A 12,632-nucleotide genomic window follows, 5' to 3' on the forward strand; every position below is an offset into this window, starting at 1 on the left:
ATTTGCTCTTTGAACCGTAGTACGCGTCGAGCATTTTGGTCATCAAACATGGCTGCGGTGGAGTTTGGCGATAGCGAATTATTCGATCAGTTCGAGGAGAAAGCGCCAGAGCGCGACTGTGTCTCAGATGAAGTTAATGATGAAGAGAGTGAGAGTTCAGATCGACTGCGGGAGCTTCGGCAGACATTAGAAGTGTGCGAAGACACAATAGAGCGTCTGAACGCAGAGAATATCCTTAGCGTATCATCCAGCGTCAGCGTGCTGGAGCTCTCGTTTTAGCTTGAAATACATGCTGGTGTAGTTATCATAGTATCTGATTGTCTTCATCAGATTTTAAAAGCCCATGTAACGTTAGAGAAAAATGTGGGATGTTTGTGTAGTTCAGTTAAGATGAAAATACAATTGAATTTGCTTTGATAGCAGCAGAGACTTGGTTTTAATCTGTAGTGCTAATCGATATTATAACTCTTATGCTATTATTATTATGCAATTTTGGAATGGTTTTGTAAAGCAAAGCGTACTGTAACTAAAGACGTCAAGAAAAATTGCATGTGTCGTATTTAGAAACCTGGCTCACACAGAGGATCAAGTTCTAGTGTAAACTAGCCAGAATGATAATGATATTCTTAAAAACACCAAAACTGACTGATTATATGGTAACCAATGTATTGTATCCCTGCCGTTTGACTTCCATTTGTTTTGGTTTTATTCATTGCTTGTCTGTTACTGTCTGAGAGTCAAAATATGTGCCTTAATGATGATCCACATGAGGAACTGAAGAGAAAGTTAAACATATTAACTCGTCCTACGTGAGTAAAGAATGAACTTCAATTTAAAAATACAGTTTAACTGGGCATTCACGTAGAGTTGTTGATTAATTGATTATGCTCATTTTTATTCTAGTGGTCTAAAAATAGAAGATTCCAAAATTGATGGGCCCCTTTGTCAAATTAACTATGGAAACAACATCATTTCCAAGTAGGTGTTTTCTGCATCACCCTTATTTGAATGGTTTCATGCTATTAGTTTTATTGAGAGATGCACTTGTGTGTGTTTAGGCAGTGTCGGAAAGAAATGGAGGACTTCCTCTTCAGTCTTGTCCAGAACAGACTACAAGAGTGTAAAAATGACCCAGAAGGCTCTGCTCTTCATGTCAAGCCTCATGTATGCCTTTAATGTCACTGGACATTTCTTACAATAGTCTTCATCAGTAAGCAAAAAAGCTGTTTTTTATTTTTATGTTTGCAGCATTCAAGTTTCGTTATGGAGGAAAGCTTCAAAGTGAAGACCTCCAGTGACTTCAAGCATATCAAAAATGCTTTCAGCGTGAGTTCTACAAACCGAAAGCATAGCTCACATTGTTCTTGTTTCATTTGCTAATTAACCACAAATGAAACAAGTATTTCTTGTTTTTTTTGGATTGTAGATGATAGGAAGTGTTTTATACTTCACTAACTTCTGTGTTGATAAACTTGGCCAACCGCTACTGAATGAAAACCCCCAGCTGACTGATGGATGGGAGGTTCCCAAGTATCCTAAACATTTATAGCAAGCTGTGCACTTACACTTGCTGTGCTCTTTTTAAATTTAAAGTTAAACAATGCTTTTAGTCTATTTGAATCATGTCTATATACATCACTGCTCCTGAATCATTTTTGCAAAGATACCAGCAGATCTTTGGCCAAATCATTGCCCTTGAGGGCCAAGAGGTGCAGATAAAGGAGAAAAGGTATGGCAAGAGTTTACAATAGTAGCATTTGGATATTGATATGTTTATGATATTACAAGACTAATGCTTGTCTTTACAAGACTTGTTGTTTTTCTTACTGTATTGCTTGTAAAGGTTGAGTGTGCTTGGAGTGTGAACTCCTGTTTTGCATTTAATTTGCTTTTCTGCTTGCGGAAGTGAAATCAGCTTGTGTTGTCTTTACAGACCGAGACCATGCTGTTTTAACTGCTGTTCTGAGGACCATCAACTGCGAGACTGTCCAGAGGTGTTTCTCTTTGCTTATAGACAAAGTTTCTGTTAATACTAGATTAATACTTACAATTACATTGTTTTGAAATCGACATAAGGTCATTGAAGAATGCAAGTATAGGCCTAAATCAGAGTTTTTTCACTCTTTAAGCCCAAAGATATGGCTCGTATCAATGAAAAGAGGAAAGAGTTTTCACAGAACAACAATCAGAGTAACCAACGCTACCATGCAGAAGAGGTTGAAGAGCGATTTGCAAAGTACAAGCCAGGAAAATTGAGGTCAGCCATCTTATGATGTGTCATAGTATGTCAAAACTATCAGTCCAAACCTGTGAAGTTCACAGGATGTCCTTAACAAATGAATTGGTGTAATTTCTGCAGCGTTGCATTTATTGCATTCAATGGTTGGTTCATCCAAAAATGAATATTATGTCATCATTTACTCACCCTCATGTCATTCCAAACCCAATTTTGTTCATCTTCAAAACACAAATGAAGGTATTTTTAATGATATCCCACATCAAAGTTTGTCTTGCCAACTTTACCTGTTTATTTTTAACTGAATCATTAAAATATTTCATACCACCCGATGGTGTGTGCATTTAAAAACAACAATGGGGAGTCAAACACTTGTGTGAAGTGTTAAGAGAAGTTGACATTGAAAATTATAGACCTGCACATGTATTCAGGAAGAAACACACTGTACACTTGCACAATATATCTGTTAAGAATTATGCTTTAACATATAGATGTTCTCAAAGCTAACAGATGTGGACTCACATTTTTGTTTCATGTGATTTCATTTAAGCTCCAAGCTTACTGAATTTTGACTCCAGCACTGAGAACAAAAATGTATTTTGTCTTTCCACCCCCCCCACCCCAGATAATGTGGTAATTGAAGTGTCATTTAACTGAAAATGAACTCAAATGAAATGCAATTTGTATTGTCTTTGTATAGTCAAGAGCTCCTTGATGCACTTGGGATTAATACAAAAACCCTTCCTCCATTCATCTATCGCATGAGGGAGCTCGGCTACCCACCTGGTTGGTTAAAAGAGGCAGAAATGGAAAACTCAGGCTTGATGCTTTATGATGGTAAGGTTGAGTTTTATATTTTATGGCAGCCAGTCATCTGTCAGCTCAAAGCCCTTAATTATAAGAGTTTTCTTACATAAGGGGTTTGTTGCAGCTGGCCAAATGACCTGGCTGATCTTCACCTGTCATAAAGTCATAAGGACCTGATCTTCACCTGTCATAAGCACGATTAAAGAAGGATAGTGTGTTTTAAATAGAACTAAACTGCCATTGACTCTTTTACTTTTCCTCACAAGGATCAAACGATGAAGATGAAAACAACCACAGCCAAAAGATATCTTACGATGTCTCAAAGCTGGTTGACTTTCCTGGCTTCAATGTGTCTATACCCCCCAACGTAAGAGATGTAAGTGTACATGCACATTTATTGGACACAAAACAATGTATGGATTATGAGAGAACTGCTACATTAAGAAGGAATTTAATGGAAATAATTTGATGGTTAAAGTTTGGTGGAATCTAGAGGGTTTTGGTTTCATATTACTATGGACATAATTTCAGTTTTGGCGGTCAAAGTCTTCAGTTTTCTTTGAAATGAATGTTTTAACTGCACTGATGGTTTAACCACTGTGTTGATGTTAAGAAACAAAGACAGAGTTACATTACTTTTGTATAATAATAATAATCCATTAGTAATGAGTTATGCAGACTGTAAAGAATGAATAAAGATCATCCCCTGCAATAATGATTCTTCCAAACATAAAGTATGGTACCGCAATACAACTTGGTATGGCGATACTTCAGCAAAACCTTAATATCGCAATATTTTTTATTCTTTTTGTACAGGATTACCGGTCTTTCAGTTCTATTCCAATGCAGCCTCAGCACTGGAAGCAAAATTTTGCAGCTTTTTTAAGCAGTAACTTTCCAACGGTAAAAAAATCTGTTAAAAATATTTTTCTAATTTATTGCCTTTATCCTTATTTCCCAAATTATTTATGACCTTGTGCATCCATATGTGCTCAGCAGGGCTCCAGCTGCAGTAAGAGGCATCATGAGTCTGAATCCACACCCCAGACGGCAAAGAAAAGGAGATCTAATTCAGAAAACCCCAAATCTGATATGGAGATGGAATCAGGTACACAACTTAAGCGTTAATACTAGTGATGCTCTGAAATGATTTTTTTTTTTTGATGATTGTGTTGCCAAATTGATTGATTATTGAATGGTAAATATACTACTAATAATGTTTAGTGAAGTTTTGTTCACACATCAACTAAAAAAAGCATAGACTGAAAGATCTTGGTTGATAAAAATGAAGATCCGTTAAAAGACGTCACCATCTGAGAAGTGCTAATTAAATGTTACAGTATCGTTCAATGATTTTGCCCTCCAAAAAGTACATTTTCGGCCAATTATGTTCAGTTGTGCATCACTAAAAAATACTTGATTATCATGATTTAATTTTTGTCCTCCTGCAGATCATGACACGTCTCAAATTAGATCTGATGGTTTCCTGTTCCACCCACCACTTCCTCCCGGCTCTTCGTCCTTGGGTGTTGCTCCACCTCTGCCGCTAGGAACGCCTCCATCCACACCTCCAATCCCTAAGGGAACTCCACCCCCAACTCCACCTACAAATTATTCTCCGTCCACTCCAGCCAGAGGGTTGACTGAGGGGGAAGAGTCAGAGGATGGACTGACTCTTGAGGAACTGGAGGAGCAGCAAAGGCTTCTTTGGGCAGCCCTTGAGAAGGCAGATACTGCAACAAACAGTGATTCTGAAGCTGGAGCTTCTGAGACCCCCGTCCCAAGTTCCCCTAGTGTCGTCACTTCACTTAAACTTGACTCGGAGGAAGACGGAGAAAAGATGGAGGACTCGAGTCATGCATACGAAATCAAGAGCACACCATCTTCACCTGCTGGGCCAGTAACTAATGTATGCGAGGATGAGAGGATAGATGAAACAGCCAGCGATGGACAGGAAAAACATTCAATTCATGAAAACGTTATCGATTTGCAAGCGGAGATGAGTGACATTATTGTCCTGGATGAAGTTTATGAGGAAAACAGTAATCATGAAGCAACAAATGGAACTTCAGACACTCCTCAGATAAGCACACAGGCGTCAAATGCACAAGTGGCAGAAGACACGGAGGAACCTGTTGTAAATAAAGTAACTTTAGTCCCACACCGTAGCAGATTTGCTGCGGGAATAATTCCTTTTGAGGACACGCCTGAGTTTACGGAGGTTGCTGAAGCAACAGGGGTTTACCTCAAGATTCGAGATTTACTGAAAGGCTCCCCAAGAAATCAGGCCAAGAACAAAAAATAAGTCATTTGTTTTATACTGCCCACCTGTGAACAAGCAGCAATGTTTTTTCTCTTATTACAGTCCTTTCCTATGTAGTTTTATTTTGATGCTTTGTATATTTTTACTGCTACTGTGTGATTTTTAAAAACACTAAAAGGTTACTTTTGGTTTGTACCTGAATATTAACTGTGGGTATTTGTTCTGTGTGTTGGGTTTTTTGTTGAATTGTTTTTCCTGTTCACTTGTTATTGCTACATCTCATGGCATGCTGATTTGTATGTCCACCATAGATCATCTGTGTAATTTATTGTGAATGTCTTTCGCATAAATTTCTTAAGAATTCTCATCAAATTAAAAGTTTTAACTTGAACTTGGAAGTAAAATGAAATCGTTGGACTTCATACACATTTTAATGGTAATGTTTATTTGAAAATTTCAATAATGCAATTTTTGCACCTTGTGGTCTGTCTTCTACTGCGTCTTTATTTTATCTTTATCACAGTAGAATTGAATTTTTTTGTTGCCAACAACTTGCTATACTTTGCTTTTGCAAACTGGTGTTATAGAAATCTTCCACATTGAAAACAAGTCTTTGTTGTCAATCACTGCAGCAAATTTGTCTTTCCCCTCGTGTTTTTTTTTTATACACAAGAAAAACATGTTTACAAAAATACATTTGCAGTGAAAGTCTATGGGGAACGGCATTCTGGAAGGGTTTGGCTCTCATTTATATGATTTACGTTACCAGCCAAAAGTTTTTGAACCGTAAGATTTTTAATGATTTTTTTTTTTTTTTTAAGAATTCTCTTCTGCTTGCCGAGCCTGAATTTATTTGATCCACAATAAAGCAAAGCAGTAATATTGTGAAATAATTTTACTAATTAAAATATCTGCTTTCTATTTGAACATATTTTAAAATGTAATTTATTCCTGTGATTTTTAAATCAGATTTTTTAGCGTCATTGCTCCAGTCACATGAAGTCATGTGACTTCAGAAATCATTCTAATATTCTGATTTGCTGCTCAAAAAAAAAAAAAAAAAATGTTGAAAACGGCTCAGTAGATTTCTTTGATGAATAGAAAGTTTTCTGCATTAAGCATTTATGTGAAATAGAAATCTTTTGTAACATTATAAATGTCTTTATCATCATTTTTGATCAATTCAGTACATCTTTGCTAAATAAAAGTGTTAATTTCTAATCCGCATATTAGAATGATTTATGAAGGACCATGTGACCATGTGTGAAGACTGGGGTAATGGTGCTGAAAATACAGCTTTGATCACAGGAGTAAATGACTTACATTGGATCAAATTTTTTTTTTTTTTTTTTTATATTTTAAAATGCATTCAAATAGAAAGCAGTTATTTTAAATAGTAAAAATATGTTTTGCTGTATTTTGGATCAAATTAAGTGCAGGCTTGGTGAGCAGAAGAGAATTCTTAAAAAATCTTACTGTTCAAAAACATTTGACTGGTATATATTTTTAATAATATTTGCTTAATTTGTCAGGTTTGTTTGTTTGAAGTAAGTAGATTTTTAATGGTCGTCAATAGAAAAGACCTGCATAAATGTTGTAGTTAGCCTACACTACGAGCTGGGACTCAATGCTGAAACCATTTTTGAGCTTTTTGTCTGATATTAACCAATCAAACAGTATAGTTTCTTCGATGATAGATGATACACCCACGGCTCATTCACTGATGAATATTCCATACAAAACTGGGAGGCATTTTCTTCATCTAAAAAGCTGTAATCTGATTAGTTGGCGTTAGTCAACATTCACTGCAAAAAGAGATGTGTTAAAAATGACACGTGCAGAATTTTAACATGTATTGAGTGTGCGGACTACACATGTTGTGTCAAATTTAACACAATTTGTGTGTTAAGATGGATGACACATCTACTGTGCAATGTAATTTAACACACGTGTCATTTAAACACATTATGTGTAACTGAAAATGATCAGAAACTGCTAATTAATTTGTTAATATGACCAAAAATAAGAAGTTTTTACCGTCATTTTTTAATTTAAATAAAACAGATGTAAAAATGTTAGCAATTTAATTTGTCAAATGTTGTCAGGGTGGAGAACAATGCATGCACAGAGGCACAACAAAATGTTCTTAATTTCATAAACGTCAAATTTTAAAGAGTATCTGCTGTAACTTACGGACAGATCTGAGTCCGACAGCATTGAGATTCAAACCAGAGCAGCCAGAGTCAAACAAGTTTAAAAACACAAGAGGCACGACGTGATTGGCTGACAAAAATAGCTGTTAATATTTTAAGTTTAATAAATTGAGATGTATATATTGTATATTTATTTTATTAGAGCTTTTTATGTGCTACCATATGAAATATATGTATTGTTTTTATTTCCATAAACACAAACTGGCCGCTCAGGAGATAACACAATTATTGTGTCAGTCTGTCCAAAGGCTTGTTTTTTTTTTTTTTATTAGCTCCACACATTTAAATTTCTCCTGGACCTGTGATAATGCTATATTAGCATTCAAATTTTGAATAATAATGCTTTTTAATGCTTTTGAAGAAAGTCTCTTATGCTCACCAAGGCTGCAAAAATAGTTCAGTAAAATTGTGAAATATTATTACAACTGTTTTCTATTTTAATATATCAAAGTTGAATATTCAGTCATTATTTTTTTGCCATTCTGTCATACCTGAAATACCATTACTTTATTTTTACAGTTTTTAAAACAATAAATTTGCTGGGATTTTTAAGCAGTGTGTGTGTTTTAATCTATAATATTTAGGGCTATAATTTGTAAACCGCCTTTTTGCTAGGATTTTCCTGACAACCTGACTGAGTTTTTGTGCCTTGCCACTCTTTGCCTTTAGCTTGCTATTGGGAGCATAAAGACGTATAATAATTAATATACTGTAGCAATAATGAGTTGTACTGGCTGAATGTCGAGAAACACTGATTTTTAGTTTAAATCTGCTTTATAAATATAAAGCACACACACAAAAAAGATTTCAATACTAATTTATGCTGAAATAAATATTAAGCAAGGCACATATACAATATAGATGCAAAGTGCCAATAGCATCTGAGAAAGAAAAGAAAAGTGTAAGAATAGGGGTCTCTTCTTCAAATAAATCAAGTTCTCTTATTATTCCAACAAGTTTCTGGGCCTTTTTACTTTTTATATATTCCAATGATGTAAAGTAATTATAAATAAAGTATCTTTTAAAAACAGAAAAAATAAGATTTCATCTTCATATCTGCATTCATGAAGAAAAAATTTGCCCAGAATCAACATTATATTAATTTTAAACATTCCAAACATATATGTTTTCTAACAAAATTGGGCAGTGACTGAATTTTTGTATCCAACCAATAAGACATATTTCCCACGAAAATTCCGGAATAAACACACACACACACAAATAAAAATCTGACATTTTCTTCAAAATTAAACTGGTGTCTTTAAAACTCAGATGAGGGATATATACCGTTAAATATTTTAAAATGAGTTTCCTTTACATTAGAAGCCACTGGAAAGCTATTATACTGTGTTTGCATTTTTAAAATAATTTTAATAATTAAAAAAATAATAATAATTCAATATACTGTTTTGGTACAAGGATGACGGATAATTGAAACAAGAACAAATAAGTTTGTTGGGAAGCATTTACTTTGAGGTCGTTATCATTAAAGAGAAGATGAACCATCTGTTGTTAGCAAAAGTGTTTTGTTCTAGATTTATAAAACTTTTTGTAATGGCATTTAAAATGCACTCAAATAGTTTACGTTAACAGTGCAAACTGTATTTGGAACAGAAGTCACTGAAAGATAACAAACTCCCATCCTTGTTCATTAAATGAAGAACAGACCAAACACCGTTTTCAAGCCAATCAAGAATACATAGAGACGTATCGAAATAGAATAAACCTACTGTTCCACATTGGGGTTCTGTGTGGAGTGAAACTGTGATTGTATAATAATTTCCAATACAGCAAGACCTGTTGGTGAAAGGAAGATAATTTGACTGGTAGTCTGGAAACAGTAAAATCAATTCCACCCAATTTTCTAAATAAACCTCTGGGAATACAAAACCAAAAATTATTTTAATTTGCTATAAACTTTTTAAGCCATTTAACCTTCAACATACCATTTATACAAGGAAAATATTTTGTATAAGTTGTGCTCTATTAATATGCATATGTTTCCTCCATTTAAAGTTGAAGTTTATTTGGTTATCAATGGTAATAATAGCTCAATTAGAAATAGAAAGACAAGATGCAGGATAGATACACCTAGCCAAACTCTCATTTTAGTTAAATAAATTGGACCAACAATTTAGAAATCCGTTGCATCCATGCATCAAGTCTACCTCTGCATTGATTCCAAAGGTCGCAAACATTTTGTTTTTCCATCATGACCACACACCTAATGTGGGCAGCTAATGCTGCGGGAGCCTTGCTCAAGGGCCTCACCTCAGTCGTGGTATTGAGGGTGGAAGAGAGCGCTGGGCATCCACTCCCCCACCTACAATCCCTGCCGGACCTGAGACTCGAACCCGCAACCTTTGGGTTACAAGTCCGACTCATTAGGCCACGACTGCCCCTAACCCTAACCCTTTACTTGACTGGGAAATTAAATGCAGTTTTAAGGTTTTAAAGGGGCATTTAAACCTGAAAATTTTGAAAAATAATTTTGCCTACTATCTCAATTACTTTAGGAATCTGCTCAAGCTTTTTTAAGAGTAATGCAGTATGGTCAGACAATTTTCGAATTTTTAATAAGGAGGGCCAACATCTCTGTAGCCAAAATAACAATGAAGGTGAGATGGTATAACATCTAGGTGAAGAAGGCTACCTTCTGAGGTATTAGTATTTGTGTAAAATAACTGAATAACCTTACAAACATTCTCGCCAAACCCATACATTTGTAAACACTTAAACATAAAAAGGAATGCTCTAACATATCAAAAGCTTTATAGAAGTCTAGGAATAAAATAACATCATCCTCGGTTTGATTTGATGTTTGCTTTTCTCATCGGCCCTCCTCTTCAGTTCCCGTTGGCCTGGGCGGAGCAGAGACAGAGGACGTCATTACGTCACTCGTGTCACTGGTGAAGTGGGTGCTTGAACGCACCAGGTTAAATCCTCAACCAACGCGGGCGTCAAGCTAAGTAGATAGAAGAGAATCCCGGCGCAATTCATTTTTGGTAGCACTACGCGGCCAGAAGCCAGCAGGTGAGCACGCGATCGTTGGGTTAAGTGCTCAGATGAGAGGGTGGCGTGGATCGCGAGGAGATTTTACCATCGGAAGTTGCTAAGTCAGAATTTCCCATCTAACACAGGTTGCTCCTCGGCCCTCGGCCAGCACTCGCTAACCTGAGATACCGTCGTTAGATTTGTCATCAGCTGTTCTTCCTTGTAAACACAAGCTGTGGTGTAAACGCGTTGATGGTAGATGTGCGGTGGCTAGCGCTGCGGTTTTATTGACTGCGGCTCTATTTTGGTTTGATTAGTCAAGATGTGACATTGCGGAAAGTCGTCATAAGGACTTGTGAACTTTCTCCATCAAACTTGCGTGTAACTTACTTGAAGAGGAAAGTCATGTGACGCCAAATTATATCGGGTTAGTTTTTGTGTCGTGGTTTATTAATTTTGTGTGGGATTCTGTAAACTTTTTCTGAACTCCGTAAAAATGTTATTGGAAAACTAACTTAACTCATTAAAGCTACTCATTTGGGATTTACGGTCGAAACTGATCAAGTATTCGTCATCAAACCTATAGTTTATTTAAAGGTTTTGTAAATGATATCCTGTTCTTCATATTGGGTCGTTGTTTTGGTTGAAATCCTAACCCGGGCTCTCATTGGTCAAGCTGTAGGGTAAATCGGCTCATATTTTGAAGCCCAGATGTGGCGCCTGATTATAATGCTGCACTAGATTTGATGCCAGAATAAAATAATTCGAGGACAATATTTTTCATTGCCATTGCAAAATGAAATATTTGATTGCTTGAACGAGTTGTTAGTGTTTGCTGAAGTTTGTCTTGTTGGTTCAGTGTTTAACTGGGAGCTTGTTTTGGTTAAGAGTAAGATATTGTACAAAAATATTGTATTAGTTTCTACTTTATATTAGGTGTTTTCAACTACCATGTATTTTTGTAAAAAAACGTGATAGTGCTGTCAAACCATTAATTCTACGTATATTTATTATGGATATATAAATACACACATACAGTATATATTCTAAAAATAGTGACGCATATTTACATGTCTATTTATATTCATATATGTTTTTAGTTAGGTTTAAGGGTGGGATAAATACTCGACTGTATTAAATGATTAATTTAAAGACTAGTAGTACTGGTAGATACAGACAATTAATAAAAAGTAGGTTGTGCATTTTTCTTTTTTTTTTTTTTTAAACGTTGATCATTTCAGTGCACTTTTATTGACATTATTTAAGTGGATAGTTCACCCAAAAATTTAATTTGGCTTTTAATGTACTCACCCTCTTGCCATCCAAAATGTAGGTGACTTTCTTTCTTCAGTAGCGAGTAAAGATTATTTTTTATTGAATCCATGGTCCTAGGTGATTTCTATTATGCAATCAAGGGGTGCTGTCACTTTGAGAGTCATAAAAGCAGTCTCTACTGAAGAAGGGAAGTCATCTTCATCTTGAATGGCTAGAGGGTAAGTAAATTAACAGCAGATTGCTTTGGGTGAACTGTTCCTCTATGTTCTTTAAGATAAAGAATTGAATATTAAGGAAAGGCCATGCTTTTGTGCTCGCAACAATCCATTATTTCATGTTCCTTCTTGAGTTTGGGACCCTGTATACAGCACATCAAAAACAGTGCCAAGCTACATTTATTTAGCATCAATTATGAAACGAGTTCAATTCAGCTGTAAAGCAGATCTGTGAAAGGCAATAATATCATTATTATGCTCAATTCAGTTCAAAATTCGTTCTCATCCAATAATGTCCGTGCAAGTAAATGGATAACATTACTGAATATTAATTCTCTTATAAATCCCAGTGTTAAATTGTCCAAGTTAAGATGAAGAAAATCCCAAATTGAACACTGGTTGTTTATAGGAATACAGTCAGTCTCTATTGTTTTTGTGTTATTGTTTTAAATCTAATAATAGCTATTATTATTATGTTTTTTTAACACATTTGATTTTTTTAATTATTATTATTATAATAAAAAATCAAATAATTCAGTCTAGTGGAGTAGTAAAATTACATAATTGCATTATTGATATTTGTCTTAATTTTTTATTTTTTGGTGTAAAGCTTAAAGAGGGCCTTTGCT

General features: G+C 35.2%; 2 protein-coding genes across 4 annotated transcripts in view; both read left to right on the forward strand.

Moving 5' to 3' along the window:
• Nucleotides 1-25: 25 nt before the first annotated feature.
• On the forward strand, nt 26-6,352 carry LOC306871068 (zinc finger CCHC domain-containing protein 8-like). 2 transcript variants are annotated; one of them, XM_079418755.1, is made up of 14 exons: nt 26-229; nt 767-809; nt 904-978; nt 1,059-1,164; nt 1,249-1,326; nt 1,427-1,530; nt 1,664-1,729; nt 1,934-1,994; nt 2,130-2,257; nt 2,937-3,073; nt 3,310-3,419; nt 3,860-3,946; nt 4,040-4,151; nt 4,495-6,352. In XM_079418755.1, exons 1-14 carry the CDS (start codon nt 49-51, stop codon nt 5,346-5,348), a joined length of 2,142 nt encoding a protein of 713 aa, XP_079274881.1. In that variant the 5' UTR covers nt 26-48; the 3' UTR covers nt 5,349-6,352. The 2 variants fall into 2 exon arrangements, with proteins under 2 accessions (XP_079274881.1, XP_079274882.1); XM_079418756.1 differs by having other exon boundaries at nt 4,043-4,151.
• Nucleotides 6,353-10,410: 4,058 nt separating this feature from the next.
• LOC306871975 (CAP-Gly domain-containing linker protein 1-like) overlaps nt 10,411-12,632 on the forward strand; it is a 35,477-nt gene continuing 33,255 nt past the window's right edge. Inside the window, exon 1 of one of the 2 annotated variants that reach the window (XM_079420274.1) lies at nt 10,411-10,552. The gene's annotated coding sequence lies outside the window, so the exon portion shown is untranslated. The remainder of the gene's footprint in view (nt 10,553-12,632) is intronic. The other variant, XM_079420275.1, reaches the window with a different exon arrangement.

Source organism: Barbus barbus, assembly GCF_936440315.1.
Source record: "Barbus barbus genome assembly, chromosome: 6".
Lineage (NCBI taxonomy): Eukaryota > Metazoa > Chordata > Actinopteri > Cypriniformes > Cyprinidae > Barbus > Barbus barbus.

What these genes read in the sequence shown, in the direction of transcription:
- LOC306871068 (XM_079418755.1), top strand. Translation starts at nt 49, where the DNA reads ATGGCTGCGGTGGAGTTTGGCGATAGCGAATTATTCGATCAGTTCGAG. An exon ending in TAAGCAGTAACTTTCCAACG is followed by an intron (nt 3,947 to 4,039) that starts GTAAAAAAATCT and finishes ATATGTGCTCAG; the next exon opens with CAGGGCTCCAGCTGCAGTAA. An exon ending in TGATATGGAGATGGAATCAG is followed by an intron (nt 4,152 to 4,494) that starts GTACACAACTTA and finishes GTCCTCCTGCAG; the next exon opens with ATCATGACACGTCTCAAATT.